This window comes from Pseudorasbora parva, chromosome 7 (genome assembly GCF_024679245.1).
Source record: "Pseudorasbora parva isolate DD20220531a chromosome 7, ASM2467924v1, whole genome shotgun sequence".
NCBI classification, from domain to species: Eukaryota; Metazoa; Chordata; class Actinopteri; order Cypriniformes; family Gobionidae; genus Pseudorasbora; species Pseudorasbora parva.
The window spans coordinates 43,000,381-43,018,680 of record NC_090178.1 but is presented as its reverse complement, the minus strand read 5'-3'; the positions used below and the strand labels follow the sequence as shown (position 1 = coordinate 43,018,680).

The window sequence follows — 18,300 nt, the reverse complement described above, 5'->3', positions numbered from 1 at the left end:
GAAGAAAAATCAGCAGAATTAATTAATGTATTTTTTTTATTATTTTTTTATTTATTATTTTTTTACAGAACTGAAAATACTCCACTATGTTGATCTGGTAGATAAAAGTTTTTTTTGTTTTTTTTTTGTAAATGAAATATACAGTATAGGCTCACACTTCCAATTCTCACTATTAGCTTAAATCTTTGAAGCTACAATTTCGTCTCAATAAACTCCTAATTACTGCTTATTAATAGCTAGTAAGGTAGTTGTTGAGTTTAGGTATTGGGTAGGATTAAGGGATGTAGAATATGATCATGCAGAATAAGGCATTAATATGTGCTTTATGACTACTAATAAACAGTCAATATAAAGTGCATGCTAATAAGCATTGAAATTGGTTTTATGATGTTAATGATCTTGATTGACCACATATAAGGTTTCTGGTTCAAATGTGATTGCTTCATGTTAAGTTGACTAAACCGTTTCTCTTTGACTTAATTTGCTGTTTTAATTTTGAAATAATGTTTCAATCAAGTAACCCAATCAAACAGGACTTTTACATTTGCATCATGCTCTGCAAAGGGGCTGAATTCACAAAGTAAATGTTTAAATTAAGTGTTATTTTTTGCATTTTTAACAAGATGAGAAAATGCAGAGACATTTTAATGTTTAATGTTTTGATATGTTGCTATTTAACAGCAACCACTATGATAGTTTTCTGGGTGGATCACTTCTGGACTGGCAACACTGAACATCACGTATAAAGAAATGTTATATTTAGTTTGCAATATTTATATCACATGACTAAACAATACGCATTAGTTGCAGGATTATTTGAAGAACTCTAATTAAATGAAAACCATTTAACCTATCTATTAACCTATATTTAAGTTAAACTAAGCACTGTAAAAAAAAATTGCAGGTCTCCAATTGAAAATTTTCTAGTGACTGATCACATTTAATTTTTTTAGTTGGTCAAAATTAATTTCTGTGAATTAAATTGCATCAATTCACAGATATTCAATTTGGCCAACTGACAATCTTAGATATGATCAGTCACTAGACATTTTTCAATTGGATACATGTTTTTTTTTTTTTTAACAGTGAAGCCATTTATTCAAGTTTAATGAACACCATTGATTCTAGTAAGTTGTAAATAATTGATTCTTTTGTGTTTTACTTGTTTTCTGAGTAAATAGTGAGAATTGGACCCTAAATTAAAGTGTTACCTTCAGAATGAATTGCAAGATTGCCTTTGTTAAGCATTCTTTGCTGCTTTATACTGTGGCAAAAAAGGCATCTTAAAAAGGCGGCATTTTGGAACATATTTTGTGTCTGAGGTGCAACTAAAATGCCGTTCAATAGTTTGAGGTTTCAGTACGTTTATTTCATTTTTCTTTTTCATTTTTTCATTTTTTATAAGGAATTGACACTTTTATTTAGCAAGGATACATTCAATTGATCAAAAGTAACAGTAAAGTAATTTAGAATTTTATAAAAGATTTTGGTAACACTTTATAATAAGTATACCATAATAAAGTATTTAAAAAACATTTGTGTCAAATATCATTTAATATCCAATAAATGTTGGCTCAAAGCACTTAATTAATGATGTTTTAGGAGTTTCCGTGACCTAATCTAAAATGAGAAATATTCATGGTTAATAAGTTTTTAACAAAGCACTCTGCATATGATCTAATTAACCATGGAATAGTTGAATAACAAGAGTTCAGTACATGGACATCACATACTGTGAGTCTCAAACACCATTATTTCCTCCTTCATATGTAAATCTTGTTTGTGAAAAACACCACGGAAAAAACACCAATTCTCAACATAACGCCAACTGTGACGCAATCACTGGGATCATTAATATGTACGCCCCCAACATTTGCATACGACAGCGCATGCGTCACGTGAGGATAGCGAAAATGGCAGATCATGGAAAAGATGCTATGATCCAGGCTGTGCAGGGGACGTGGGGACTTTTCATTGGGTTCCCCCTGAACAAAACTGTCTGTTGCATGTTCTTCTATAACCGTATTTTGTTTGCACCACGGACAGTTTTCTAACCTGGACAACAGCAGGCTTCACTCAGCGTCTGATACTGGAGAAGCGGCAATACTGTGAGCAGTAAGTAGAGATTTTATCTACTTATTGACTATGTAAACAATTTCTGATTAAACTGGAAGTTTCTTAGTAAGACAACATTAACGATAATATCCCCTGTGTTGTCTAGATCCAATGCAAGATGCTAGTAAAGTAACAATAGGAAACTCCAAGTAATATACATCAGAATGACTAATGTCAAAGTTATTATTATTTCCTGCCAATGTTGTCATACAAATCTACAAAATACAACCGTAGATACATACGGCAATCCCTTTTGTCGGATAGAATTATAATGGAGCCTATAGGCTATTTTAATCAACAACACACAACTCAGGAGCTAACTATGTTAACATACTTTTGTTGCTTACAGATCGGTCACTAAATCCTTCTCGTTAACGTCATCTCCACCACTTAAGTTGAAACGGTAGTAATTTGACAAGGCATCGTAAAAAAGCCTGTAGGCTACTGTACTGTAAACAATTAGTGCGCTAACACCCAGTTCGCTGTGTAGAGTTTGTGATTCAAAGTGAAGAAGCTATCATTGTAAAATTAAACGGTGACCCATTACAGTGGTTAAAATGTTTTTAAAATGCTAAAAACAAAGTTGTGACTGCTGACAATATGAGTTAACGTGTAAAGTTAATTTTTTATGCAAGTTCACATGTAGGCTGAAGTTATAGTACTGACATTACGTTTTGCAGGTCTTACGGAAAATAAAGACTAAACTTACCACTCAAAAGCCACTCATTTCCAATATCAAAAAAATTGGTTGTTCCTCAAAATCTTTATCTTCGTCAGAAACAGGATCAAACATAAGGTTGGATGCATAATCTCCCCATGACTGACAGAATACGGTAGATGTGTTTCTGTCACTGAACTGAGCGCAGTGAAACAGCCAATCAGAGCCGAACTCTACATTAATATTCATGACCCTTCCAAATTACATCCTATAGAGACAATTTCTGGGGTTGTAAATGGACCTGTAAAACTGTATCTGGACAATTTTAACCATTAAATAAGTCACATACCCTATGTTTAGATATCAGAGAACAATTTAAAATATTGTTTCAACTCATTCTAGGGCACCTTTAACAGCAAAAGAACATGATCAGATATAAACATGTTCATCATGAAGAACTAAGTGAGAAGAGGTAAATGGAAAATGGTGTGTGAGCAGATGTCCAGTAAACTGGATAATTAAACAATGAACTCCAAATGCTGCTCCACAATGGCAGAGAGGTGAGCAGCAGGGTAATATCCCACCACACCTCTGTTATTGCTTCTGTTTCCCCTTTATACTCCTTCATTTTCCGTTTCTAACCTTCTGTGAAAGGCTCCCAGTCATACACGCGTCCCATAAACTCTTGACTGTTGAACGCTGCACACTGCTCAGCCCTGGAGTTTACTGGAGCACCTGGACATGCCTGGAGGGAGAGAGAGAGAGATACTTAAGTTATGGTGTCTCACTTCTTTGACAAGCATGACAATGTGTGTGTTTGTATAATGACATGGGTACAACAACGAAAACATGGTTTATGAGGGAATCATTTTTAAATTAAAAAATGCAACCACATGTAAATCACATATTCAAGTGTGTGTGTGTGTGTGTGTGTGTGTGTGTGTGTGTGTGTGTGTGTGTGTGTGTGTGTGTGTGTGTGTGTGTGTGTGTGTGTGTGTGTGTGTGTGTGTGTGTGTGTGTGTGTGTGTGCATGCTCTGGGTCAACCTGTGACAGAGAGTGATACATTGGCTACCATATGGAAATAATGGTGAACCTGGAAACACTCACAGAGATCTCTAGAGAGGGAGAGACAGACGGAGGCCAGTGTTTACAGAGTCAGAGCAAGCCAAGAGCCCTGAAGAAGATGACTCAAAATGACACAGATTTTAAGGAATGAAAAACTGACAAACCAGGTCACAGTGGTTTTGCCAAGTAAGACATGTTCCATCAACATATTTTGTTGATCCTGGAACAATCCTGTCTGAAAATGTAGTCTTAACCTTATCTGTACCCTAAACCTACACATAACTGATTCCTAAAACCAGAGGGAAATGATAGGTGAATAACACTGACGTAGAAACCTAAACCTTGTTGTAAGCCTAAACTTGACATAAACGCTAAACTTGTCCTTCAAATCTGATTTGGTTAATTGGAATGTTGTTCCAAAATCAACAAGGTGCTGATCGAGGAACGTGTTGTACTTAGTGAAGTCAGTAACACTTTAGTAAATCACTAACATTCTAGTAACTACCATTAACTAACAAGAAACTCTGATAAACTAATATATATATATTTTTTTTTAAATTACCTCTGAAAGAGGTAGCTCACTATTAGCTAATTAGTATCTACTATTTTTTTTCCAGATCTCCCAGAGGACTACTAAGAACTACTATACAGGTCCATAATTCATATGAATAATGTATAATTAATTCTAAAGTTCATAGTAACCCACTAATAATGACTCAAGTGTTACCAAACTCCATCAGACGGATTACGGTTTCCTCTTTTAAATGATTTTAAAGTGTCATTGTTACAGTGTAATTATATACAGTGAGGAAAATAAGTATTTGAACACCCTGCTATTTTTCAAGTTCTTCCATTTGTAAATCATGGAGGGGTCATCGGAGGTGCATGTCCACTGTGAGAGAAATAAAAAAATCCAGAAATCACAATATATGATTTTTTAACTATTTATTTGTACGATACAGCTGCAATAAGTATTTGAACACCTGTCTATCAGCTAGAATTCTGACCCTCAAAGACCTGTTAGTCTGCCTTTAAAATGTCCACCTCCACTCCATTTATTATCCTAAATTAGATGCACCTGTTTGAGGTCATTAGCTGCATAAAGACACCTGTCCACCCCATACAATCAGTAAAAATCCAACTACTAACATGGCCAAGACCTAAGAGCTGTCCAAAGACACTAGAGACAAAATTGTACACCTCCACAAAGCTGGAAAGGGCTACGGGGATATTGCCAAGCAGCTTGGTGAAAAAAGGTCCACTGTTGGAGCAATCATGCAATAAACATGACTGTCAATCTCCCTTGGACTGGGGCTCCATGCAATATCTCACCTCATGGGTTCTCAGTGATCTTAAGAAAGGTGAGAAATCTGCCCAGAACTACACGGGAGGAGCTGGTCAATAACCTGAAAAGAGCTGGGACCACCGTTTCCAAGGTGACTGTTGGTAATACACTAAGACGTCATGTTTTGAAATCATGTATGGCACGGAAGTTTGCCAATGACCATTTGGATGATCCAGAGGAGTCATGGGAGAAATAACTTTTTGGTCATAATTTCAGTAAACGTGTTTGGAGGAAGAAGAATGATGAGTATCATCCCAAGAACACCATCCCTACTGTGAAGCATGGGGGTGGTAGCATCATGCTTTGGGGGTGTTTCTCTGAACATGGGACAGGGCGACTGCACTGTATTAAGGAGAGCATGACCGGGTCATGCATTGCGAGATTTTGGGGAACAACCTCCTTCCCTCAGTTAGAGCATTGAAGATGGGTCGAAGCTGGGTCTTCCAACATGACAATGATTAGAAGCACACAGCCAGGATAACCAAGGAGTGGCTTTGTAAGAAGCATATCAAGGTTCTGGCATGGCCTAGAGAAGATCTAGAGAAGATCTGTGTGGATAAGTTGGTCCAAAATCCCTCCTGCAGTGTGTGCAGACCTAGTGAAAAACTACAGGAAACGTTTGACCTCTGTAATTGCAAACAAAGGCTACTGTACCAAATATATTAACATTGATTTTCTCAGGTGTTATAAAAAATACTTATTTTTTAAGCTGCATCATACAAATAAATAGTTAAAAATCATACATTGTGATTTCTGGATTTTTTTTTTAGATTATGTCTCTCACAGTGGCCATGGACCTACGATGACAATTTCAGACCCCTCCATGATTTCTGTGGGAGAACTTGCAAAATAATATTAATTAACAACATGTACTTACTACATGGTTATGGTAGGATTAGGGTTTGGTTGAGGGTTAGTTCATGCAGGTTTGCGCCGCACAACATCAAGAGGATCCTTAAAGAGCATGCAACACAGCTTTTTGTCCAAGCCCTTGTCATTTCTATATTTGACTACTGCAATGCGCTTTTGGCCAGACTTCCATCCTGTGCAAACAAAACGCTTCAAATGATTCAGAACGCAGCGGCAAGTCTTGTCTTCAACGAGCCCAAAAGGGCCCACGTCACACCTCTCTTCATCTCTCTGCGCTGGCCTCCCCTCGCTGCTCGCATCAAATTCAAGGCGTTTTGATGCGTGCTTACAGATCCACATAGGCTCAGCACCCACATACATATAAATATCGAGCCTATTTCCTCTATTCCCTCCCTATTCCAGCTAAGGCCATTCTGAGTAATGTCCAAAACTTAGTATTTCAGCCACTTTTTGCTTTTCTTTGCCTCTTCATGACGAATCGCTTCCTGTACTTCTCAGAAAAAAAGCGTCTACTAAATGTAAATGTACATGTGGTAACCCACTAATAATCACACAAGAGTTACCAAATCCGTCAAAAGCCATTATATACGAAAAAATGACAAAACTTCAAAAGCTTACAACGAAAAAATAAATAAAATGATTTTATAACCAAAAAATCTAAAAGTGCCTCTTTTTTAAAGGTTTATTTCAGCTCAACATATACTTAGATGTGAATCACTTTTAGCAGAGTTTTATTTAACTTCAAAGGGTTCCTGTAAAATTACACAAAAACTGTGTATTTAGACCACTGTATGTGTGTATGGGAAGCTTTTCAGTTTGGGTAGGCCAAATCCAAGCGGAACTGGTACCAGAGTAATTTAGTGTAAATAAGTTACTTTGTGTAAAACAAATGCCAAAGTGATGCATATCTCCAGAAAGTAGACATTCAAAGCTCTCAACCTGGTACCACATATGAGGCCAGAGCTCCTCCACAGACATTTCAAAACTAAAGTATATACACTTGATGACGTCATTCCTTATCAGGGTCCTTGGAGTTTAAATATATCATATATCAAATATAATGTATCAAATATTATAGCCTACTTAACAAAAAGCACAAATGCTATTTGTTTTTATTTATTTTTATTTTAGATTTTGCCTAAAGTTTTAATAAAGTGTTCCATTTTAGTTGTTCTTTATATGTCAGTCAGGGTTTACAGAGTCAAGGACCAATGGGCTAGATTTACTAAACAGGGTAAATTAGCATTAGACCGCAATTCCATAAAAGTGCAGATGGGAGAGGAAAGTTCTGCGTGTGATCTACTGACGATGTGCAAATTACATAGGCAATGTATGAACAACACAATCAAGACCAGCACAAATCAGCATCTGGTTTAAGACATGTCTTTTTTGGGCTGTAAATAATGGAGCAAATACCAGTAAACTGATGAGCGTAACCCTGTCGATACCTTTCCAGTGCAAACTATTCACTGTGTCTTTAATAAATCCTAAAAGTAGTTTGTTTTAAACAAAAAACAAGGTTTGTGCTGGCGCAAGCTGTTAGTAAATCTGTCCCTAGAATTGTTAAGTGGAAACTGAACCAGAATCGATAAATTCCGTACTATTCCCAAACTACTACCATTGGGATAAAAACATATGGCATCATAAATCAAACCTATATCAGCATTGAGAGCGCTAGAGCACAGCTCTGGTTTGCACCAGATGCTCTTCTCAAGATCTTCCACGTGTTCGTTCACAATGCCAATGACATCAGGAAACACTGCTGATTCTCTGTTGCCTTTTCCCGTCTTTCCCCGTCCCTCTTGAACACGACAGGAACCACCCACCGAGGGAGAGATTAAGCGGAGGGATATTGCAGGACACTAAAGCGGGAGGCGGGACAGGCAGAAGCAGCTGCGGACGGTAACGAGAGTGAAATTAAGCAGTCGCGGGGTCATTGAGGTGTCAGGTGTTTACCCCACAGACCACAGCAGACCATTGCACACATGGCCATTAATGACCAAACACTGTCCCATTAATGCACACTAAACTCACTGAGGCTATCCACAAACCTTCCCTAAATATTTACAACAGGTCTGTAACGTCTGAGTGTGTTTGCTCGGGAAAACTCATGCAAGGGGTTTAGTGCTCAAACTCATGTTCAGTTGATTTACTTTAATCTGTGGTTTGGGTGCTTACAGCATAACTTACGATGTTAAGATACATACATATATCCATATGTTTAATTAGACTACATCAATGCTGACGAACATTTATAAACATTCAGAATATTGGGTAGGTTTTGAAGTGTTTGAAAACCCAGAACATATGATTGTTATGAATAAAGATATAAAATTGCAATAAATAAAAAAAATATATATATACTAATTTATTCACCCTCATTTTACTCTAACCCTAAAGAGTTTTAATTATTTTTGCTCGGCTCCTGTTTTCCTTAGTTCTGTAATAAATCTCCTTTGTTTGTTAATTAGGTTCCACGGTTCCTAATTCCACCCACACCTGTCCTGTTTCCTAATCCACACAACCCTTTCAACAAATAAGGGTCTTCTCTAGCGAAAGTTTTTTCCTCAAAAACCTCTTCGGCTGAGGAAAAAAATCATATACATCTTGGATGGCCTAGGGGTGAGTAAATAATCAGGACATTTAGGGGTGAACTTAGTTCATGTATATTTTTAAAGTATACTTTAGGTAGTAAGTACTAAAATCTATCGTACTAAAAGTACTAAAAGTACTAAAAGCTTGTTCCCACTATAGAATAAAAATTATTTAAAAAACATACTTGCAACTTTTTTATCTCACAATTCTACAGGAAGGGACCATCCCCAAACTCTTCCCACAAAGTTGTGAGCATGAAATTGTCCAAAATATCTTGGTATGCTGAAGCATTAAGAGTTCCTTTCACTGGGACTAAAGAGCCAAGGCCAACACTTGAAAAACAACCCCACACACCCCCTCCACCAAACTTTACACATGGTACAAGGCAGTCAGGCAAGTACTGTTCTCCTGGCAACCGCCAAACCTAGACTCAGGCATTGGATTGCCAGAGAGAGAAGAGTGATTGAGTCCAGTGGTAGTGTGCTTTACTCCACTGCATCTGACACTTTGCATTGCACTTGGTGATGTAAGGCTTGAATGAACTGCTCGGCCATGGAAACCCATTCCATGAAGATCTCTATGCACTGTTCTTGAGCTAATCTGAAGACCACACAAAGTTTAGAGGTCTGTAGCTAAAAAAGATACTCGATTAAAATATAATAATAATACATAAAATAACAGGTAAAAAAGCAGTGCTGAACTTTATTACAAGAAATTTTAAAAAGTACTGAACCATGAAAATGTGTTAAATTTCATATGTAAATATGAAAATATTAAAATGAGTTTTAACAGAAAAAAAATTCTACAGAAAATAACTAAAACATTAAAATATTACAAATAAATGTTTATTTAGCTATAACCTAGAAACATGTATGTAAATGTTAGGTAACAGACTGCAAATCCCATTTGTCAACAATGATGTATTTATTTAGCTAGCTTACATGAACTAAATGCATTATGTAATGTACATTTTACAGTATTAATATTCGACCAATACAATTCTACCTTAATCATTCATGTTAGTTCATAGTGCATAAAAAAGGTTAACAGATAAAACCAACAATGAATAATACTCCTACAGCATTTATTAACCTTACTTAATGTTACAAATTGAATATTATTGTATTATATTAAGTGTTATCATTTCATATAAATCCAAACAGTTAGCTTTTTTAGAACACAACGGTTTTCTTATCAAAATAACAACATATGTATTGACGTCTAATGCGTTAATATTCAGTTTCAGTTTATTAGAGGATAACCCTCTAGTAGTGTAGCTCATCTGTGGAGGGCGTAGGACCATAACATGCTCGTCCTATCGACCTGCCAACGTATGCATTTTCATACCTCTGCGCAGGCATCACATATCGTCAGCACATATCGTCAGCACATATCATGCTACGCAGGGTTACACTCTAAAAAATGTTGTGTTGTTTTAACCCAATGTTGGGTCAAATATGGTCTAACCCAGCAATTGGGTTGTTTTAATCATGCGGTTGGGTTAAATATTTGCTTAAGAAAACCCAATTGCTGGGTTAGTCCATATTTGACCCAACATTGGGTTGTTTTTTACCCAGAATTTTTTAGAGTGTAGACAGACGGCAGTCACTGACATTGCAATCAAACAGCAGACAATTTTTTACAGTTCCTCCTGCACCAAAACAAGGAGCTTATGCTGCATTCATGTCATAACTACAATATTTTGGAAGCGATAGAAACCTGTAACGTTACACCCTGAGCTGTTTTTGACTTGATTGTATGCGTTTCACTGGCAACACTATCATTTCCAAAATGAATCTGCAGCTTTCAGGTGGTACAGGCCGGTGCTCTTTAAGTTGTTTATGTTCATTATTATTTTAATCTTAAGTGCTTTGAGACATGAGGTTGTTTAACAGCTTTTGTTTGGCCCCGCTATATGCGTTAATGTGTTTTGGAGGGGGCATGGCTTTGGAGACGCTCTGAAGAGAATGTGGGATCTTAGGCTTTTAAAGTTAGCTTGCTATTGCTAGCCTCTCTGAGAATTACCTACCCTACCTTTAATAGTGTATGTATTCCCCAAACTAAAGTGTGACCAATGGTTTTATATTCTTTTAAAGGATTTTACAAGAAAACGCAAAGCTAATCATACAAAATGAAAACAGGCAAAAGCATTTGTGAGATCTGACCCAAAGAAGACTTACTCGCTGAGAGTGCAAAAGGATAACACAGAGCTGATTTACAGTTGATATTTACCAGTCAGAGAGTTCAGAGGAGTTCTTGTAATGAAGCAGAGCTACTAGAACTCAAGCTGCGAGAGAAAGAGCTAAAGCTTTATTGCCTTTCCTTAGGCCACATTCACTTCCTCGTTAATAGGGCCACTGTCAAACAGGGGCACACACGGGTCAGACTGCATCTGCACACACACACAAAATAGCAGCTCAATCGGATCTTATTACCAGGAGAAACCAAGCGCTTACAAGCTCAGTTGGAAATCAGGGTGTAGCATTCACACACGTACGCACACACACACACACACACACACACACACACACACACATAATGAATGTATGGCTGGCTCAGATGCATCCATGGCGGTTGAATGTGGCAGGAGCTCAAGATTTTCTCACACGTTATGAACACTAATGACACAACAGCTGTCACTCATTCACTCACACACACTTTCTCCACACACATCTTTTCTCTTTCTCCCTGAATACCTCATTCTTTTGTTTTTCTCTGTGTCCAGCTGACAAAAGCAGTTGGTCAATGTAAACACATTTAACAAAGAAGCATGCTGAAACTTAAAGCTTAACACTTTAAGAAAACAACAAACTTAAAACACCTGAATACACACAAATAAAATGTGCACACAAAGACGTTTCTATGTGCTGTTTCATCTGCACAAATTCTATGTGCCAAAGATACTGATATTTATATGGTCAGAAAGTAAGATTATATTCTGGTAGCTTGTAATGTAACAGTATAGCAGACCGGTGGCCAAAAGTGATGCCCGGAGTGGATATTTGTTTTTAATGACGCAGCGCTGTGGTAGCTGAGGTGTTCGTGAGTGATTGCTCAGCATGGTTACTTACTGGCAAAAAAAAAATTCACCCACAAATTTGGTAAACAAATGGTGCAGGATGAGTTACATAACAAAGTTTAATACTTAAAAGTAGGTGGCTTGAGCAAGAGTAGAAATAAGAGTCATTTAAATAGTAATAGTGATGCTTGACTAAGCAAATGCCACTAACTAGATTACACACACAAGCTTTGCTTTTGTGTGAGAGTGTGTGAACATGTGGGGATCATTTGTGCAGCACACAAAGAATGTGGGACACACTTCTTTCTTTGTGTCCGTGCATGTGTGTGTGTGTGTGTGTGTGTGTGTGTGTGTGTGTGTGTGTGTGTGTGTGTGTGTGTGTGTGTGTGATGTAACATACATGTGTTTTTAATATGTGAGTTATGACATACGTCTGTAATTTTGTGTAAGTTTGTTTAAAACGAATGCAGAGTAAAACCAGATATGTGTGTTAAACAAGGTTATTCCTAGTTAGGAAACTGATTTTCTTCCTCTGTATTTTTGTCTTGATTTCCAGTACAAATAAATAAACATATTGTAATGAAGATGCAATTACTTGAGAAGCTAAAGGGCATGTTTTCTTAAAAATAGGTCAAAATTAGGTGACTTTGCACCTTAAGCAAGAAAAATATCTGCCAGTGGGGTACGAACAATAAACTTGTTTTCCCCTCATAATTACATTTATTTTTCTTAAAGCTGCACTATGTAACTTTTCCTTCCGCTAGAGGGCGCCTATTCAAAACAAAGGCGTAGTTTGATGATGAATTTTGAGCTCAGAATCTTGGGACATGTGCTCTTCACCTCACAGCCGGTGGAGAAGAATCGGGATAGGACTCGGGCAGAAATCATGTTTATGGATGTGGTTATTAATGTTAAGGTAGTGTGAAGGAGAGCAGGACTGAGTGTTGAGGAGCTGAGCACGGCCGTTGAAGCGTTTGTTACACAAACACACGGCTCACGAGCAGCGGGACTTTTATTTTGATGGGACACAGTCGCCGGCGCCATTTCTGCTTTTCCAGTCATGAGTATGAGGAAACGCAGCTCGGTTTATCATATTAGATACATTTAAGTGTGTTTAAAATGATGTTACATTACTCTTTGCATTTGCTCAGCGGCTGCTGTGACACTTCACACTGCTAAGAGTAAAGCGCTTCTGCAGAATAAAACCGGAAACCGAGGGTAACGCAGATATGACGCAATTAACAGGTGACTCCCTCAGACGTCCCGGCTCCTTGGTTAAAAAAGCAATTTTCTCACAATTTACAAATAGTTGGAAACATCTGGGATTATCTATGAACTCAACTGAACAAAATATATAACACTGGCCTAGTGGTTTTTGGATATTTAAGGTCCCGTTCTTCGCGATTCCATCTTTCAAACTTTAGTTAGTGTGTAATGTTGCTGTTAGAGCATAAATAATACCTGTAAAATTATAAAGCTCAAAGTTCAATGCCAAGCGAGATATTTTATTTAACAGAAGTTCCCTTTCAAAGCCTACAGCGAACGGCCGGTTTGGACTACACCCCTGCACTTCCTTCAGGAATGATGTCACTAGAACCGTTTGTTGACTAACCCTCCGCCCACAAGAACACGCAAAATAGGGGACGTGGTCTTTTTGCTCTCCCACGTGGAGAAGAGCCTGCATTCAGCACTTGCATCTCCCCGTTATGGTAAGAGGCGGGAGCTTTCCGGGCAAAGTGCACTAAGCTGCTGTCCAATCACAACACGGGAAGCGCTGGCCCAATCAGAACTCGTTACGTGTTTCTGAAGGAGGGGCTTCATAGAACAAGGAAATCATCAGGCCGTTTTTAGGACAGAGGAAACAGCGCTGTACAGATAAGTCAATTGTGTGAAAAATACTGTGTTTTTACACGCGAAACATGAACTCATGTTATATTGCACACTGTAAACATAATCAAAGCTTCGAAAACACGCGAAGAACGGGACCTTTAACTGCAAAAATATTACAAAAAACTAATATTTTTGCTCTCTCACACATTGTTGGAGTTCCTGTATTCTCAGTCTGTCAGAAACACTTCCCAAAGTCAACTATGGTCGCAAGTTCTGTCGTTACCAACACTATTCAACTGAACTTGCGACCATAGTTGGCGAACGGTGCTTTTGGAAAATGCAACCCAATTTAGTTCCTTTTATATATGAAGCACAATGCGATCTAATTGGTCAGCTGGACCAGTGTGTCACGCCCCTTACCATCACCGCAAATTTCAACACAATACTAATTAAACTCAACCAGGCCCCGCCCCCTTTTTTGTGTATGCCTTGAGCAGGAATTATTTAAATTAGGTATGTGATGTGTTCGTTCCCAGAAAAAGAACTACAATGGACTACAATGGAGGCGTTTCAGTGAGCTCAGAAACACTGACACTGATATTGCGAATAACCGCCTTTGGAGTGACTTTTTTCATGCTCAAACATCAACAATACACACTAAGGAATGATGAACATGTAAAAAAAGCATAATAGGACCTCAATAAGTAGTTTTGGTTCTCAAGTAAGTTTATCTTGATTTAAGAATGTTTAGATATTTGTACTGGAAAACAAGTGCACATTTTTTTTTTGCAGTGCACAAAAGAGGGAAGAATCAGACAAGGAAAAGAGAAGATGAGGGAAGGGAGGTGGAGAGCAGCTGTAAAACAGTGGGCCTTTACAAACTCAACCTGAAGAGAATAAACGCTGAGTTATAGACGGATAAACATGAACGCTTTAGGCCTCCCTTGAGGACAACAGAAGAAAAAGGCAGAAGGAAAAAGAGGGAGAGTGAGAATATGAGGGAAACTAAATCAACTTATTCTGAAACAAAGGTTTAGCAAATTTAATAGTAAAGTAAATAAACTGGATAAACATTCTGTCAAATACAACGCAAACAAAAGATTACAAAAGCCCACGTGGGAAACGAGTCATTTGCGGCAGGTCCTTTGCACAGGTGATGGACAGCTGTCTGAAACCCAGTCCCAGCTGAGATTTGAGCTCATTTCCTCACAAATTCCTGATATATTGTCCCATATCAGCATTATGGCCTAAATTCTTAAAATCCCCACAAAGGAAACTCTCTCCAACCCTTTAAAGCACAGGAATTCAGCAGCATCTGTAATGTATTTCAATTTGAAAACACTGCCTCCAGCATGAGGACAATGATTGGACAGGGACACGTCACATGATGTGCATTTGATGAAATGGACCCTCTGGTCATATTCGAACTGTTGTAAGTTCTAGTTCTCCCAAAAATCATTTATTATCATATTTATCCCTCATGTCACTTCAAACTTGTATGACTGCCTGACAGAATGTTGATGTTTTTCCGGCATTCCCCTCGCAAAATGAATATAATGCACACGTTGAAGAGACTACTGTTATAATGCTTTTCACAGACTTTCATTGGGCTCCCATTCATGACATGACATGACATCACATGATGCAGGATGTTGCATTATCACAAGACTTTTTTAATCATGTGACAATTTACATAGAAATTTGTTCTGCTTTGTGTTTCCCGAAGGAGGCCTGCTGATAAAAAACGGGATGTATCTTGATTTAAGAATGTTTAGATATTAGTTCTGGAAAACAAGACTTTTGGGAGTCACAACTGCGAAAACTGAATTTACGCAGAATAAAGTCATGCAGTCATGCAGAATAAATGGCGAGTAAATAAGGCCAGAATTTCCATTTTTAACTTTTGAAAATGTTGCTTTTACATCAGAATAACATGTTGATATGTCAGATTTTAGGTTTTTGCAGGATAACAATCACATATTTTCAGATCACGTGTTCAAATCACTGTGTTTTCTCAGTCAGCATATGGATCATATGGTAAATTTGAGATGAGTTCTCTCTTTTGTTTCTGAAAGGCCATTGTGAAGAGATTTAACCTTTGACACGGCAATGTAAATGTTTATTTAGCGAGTGCAGAGCCCACCCTTTGCTCAGTGACTTCACACTTTTTTTCTTTACATCTTCTTTTTCTTCTACACGTCCCATTCCACTTTTCTCCTTTTCTTTCCATTCCTTCTCTCAGCAAAAACTCTTCCTTCCTTCTTCATTTCTGCTTCACTCCAGGCTCTCTTTCCCTCTATCTGTTTTCTCTGCCCTTTCTATTTCTGGAGGGTGTGTGTGTGTGTGTTTTAAACAGTGCCGTCTTTCACTGCGCTACAGCGTAACTGTGTCACACCCCCAAAAGCCCCTTTGCTCCACTCCTCTATTTCACTTCCTCTCCTCCTCAACTCTCAGTTCCCCACTGCTCACACACATGAAGTACACACACACACACACACACACACACACACACACACACACACACACACACACACACACACACACACACACACACACACACACACACACACACACGATAAAGTACATATAACTATAATTTACTATTCCTCCAAATAGAATGCTGTACACCCAATAACATTCCTGAGATATCTAACCCATAATAAAACACACACCAACACACACACACTAGTTTCCGCACACAGAACAAGCTATTACAAAGTGTAACATGTGAATTAGGAAGAAGAAAACAGCATGCACAAGATCAAAATGTTATTTACCGTTTATAGATCATTTTGGATGAATCTGTTCAGAGGTTTTCATGAATGCTAGCAATTTTTGGATTTAGATACTGAAATATAAACACTGACAAATATATCATTCACACCAGGACGGATCCAAACTGACCTATTGAAGAGAACCTTGAGGTTGACAAAATGCTCTTTGGACACTTTTTTTTAAAAGAACCTATTCCTTCTTTCAGGACATAACTTTAATATGGTATTTCTTTTTAAATATATAGTTTTCTTAAGCATGTAATTTAATCTATAATGTTAAGAAAAGTAAAATAACACAGAGAGACAGAGAGAGAGAGAGAGAGAGAGAGAGAGAGAGAGAGAGAGAGAGAGAGAGAGAGAGAGAGAGAGAGAGAGAGAGAGAGCACAGGATGGTCATCAAGTTCGCTCAAGTGTTCAGAAGCTCCACATCCAGTCAAAACATGTGAGTTTGTCTTTCTATGCCCAGTAATCGCACCGTTCCCTCAACACACACTCCAAACTGAGATAAACACACACATACACACACACACACACACACACACACACACACACACACACACACACACACACACACACACACACACACACACACACACACACACACACACACACACACACACACACACACACACACACACACACACACACACACAGCTATGTATAGCCAAAGGGCCAATAGAGAACTTTTCCCGGGTTCCTCCTCTGTATGTGGAGTTTCAGTGCCCGGTTATAACCCAAGTGTTATGTGTTTAAAAGCTCTTAGCAACCATTTTACTGAAAACAGTGAAGGGATGCTTCACCACTGACAGAATGGGATTTAAAAAGAAAGCAACTTTAATAAAAATGTTTGTAACTTTTTTTGAAATTGGTGCTACCAATAACCATAGAAAACCGAGAAAAGGTGTTATCTTCCCTTTTGCCAAATAGATAGGAAAATACAAACACCCATAATGCATTGGGCATGCTGCCGTCCATGGCATCCAAACGCCACACTCCACATACACAACAAGGGTTGCAAGGTTTGCGGGTGCCATAATGTCGTTTACAGTTTTTCTCAGTTGCTTTGGTACATTTCTCGAATCATCCTTGACATTTGCAACACAGTAAGTGCATTCATTTCTCAAAACAACTCAATAGCAAAACACCATGATTACCTGCAAAAGCAGTCTCTTGCTTAAAATCCTTAGTTCATTTCTCAAAAGTAAATATCTGTGGCAATGAACATGTCCGTGCCATCAGAATGACAAGCCTTTGTGTCATTTTGTATGGATAACACAGTCAAATTTCTGGAGGGATGTTCTGATGTAAACTACAGGTCTTTCTCAAAAAAATAGCATATTGTGTTAAAGTTCATTATTTTCCATAATGTAATGATAAAAATTAAACTTTCATATATTTTAGATTCATTGCACACCAACTGAAATATTTCAGGTCTTTTATTGTTTTAATACTGATGATTTTGGCATACAGCTCATGAAAACCCCAAATTCCTATCTCAAAAATGTGCATATCATGAAAAGGTTCTCTAAATGAGCTATTAACCCAATCATCTGAATCAACTAATTAACTCTAAACACCTGCAAAAGATTCCTGAGGCTTTCAAAAACTCCCAGCCTGGTTCATTACTCAAAACCGCAATCATGGTTCAGACTGCCGACCTGACTGCTGTCCAGAAGGCCATCATTGACACCCTCAAGCGAGAGGGTGAGACACAGAAAGAAATTTCTGAACGAATAGGCTGTTCCCAGAGTGCTGTATCAAGGCACCTCAGTGGGAAGTCTGTGGGAAGGAAAAAGTGTGTCAAAAAACGCTGCACAACGAGAAGAGGTGACCGGACCCTGAGGAAGATTGTGGAGAAGGACCGATTCCAGACCTTGGGGGACCTGTGGAAGCAGTGGACTGAGTCTGGAGTAGAAACATCCAGAGCCACCGTGCACAGGCGTGTGCAGGAAATGGGCTACAGGTGCCGCATTCCCCAGGTCAAGACACTTTTGGGCTACAGAGAAGCAGCACTGGACTGTTGCTCAG

At 38.2% G+C, this 18,300-nt stretch overlaps 1 protein-coding gene across 2 annotated transcripts in view; it reads right to left on the bottom strand.

The window, feature by feature from the left end:
- The window catches only part of adamtsl4 (ADAMTS-like 4), a 96,945-nt gene that overhangs the window by 57,686 nt on the left and 20,959 nt on the right, over positions 1-18,300 (bottom strand). For both annotated transcript variants that reach the window (XM_067449258.1, XM_067449259.1), the window contains exon 5: positions 3,416-3,518. In XM_067449258.1, the coding sequence (XP_067305359.1) occupies positions 3,416-3,518 (103 nt within the window). The remainder of the gene's footprint in view (positions 1-3,415; positions 3,519-18,300) is intronic.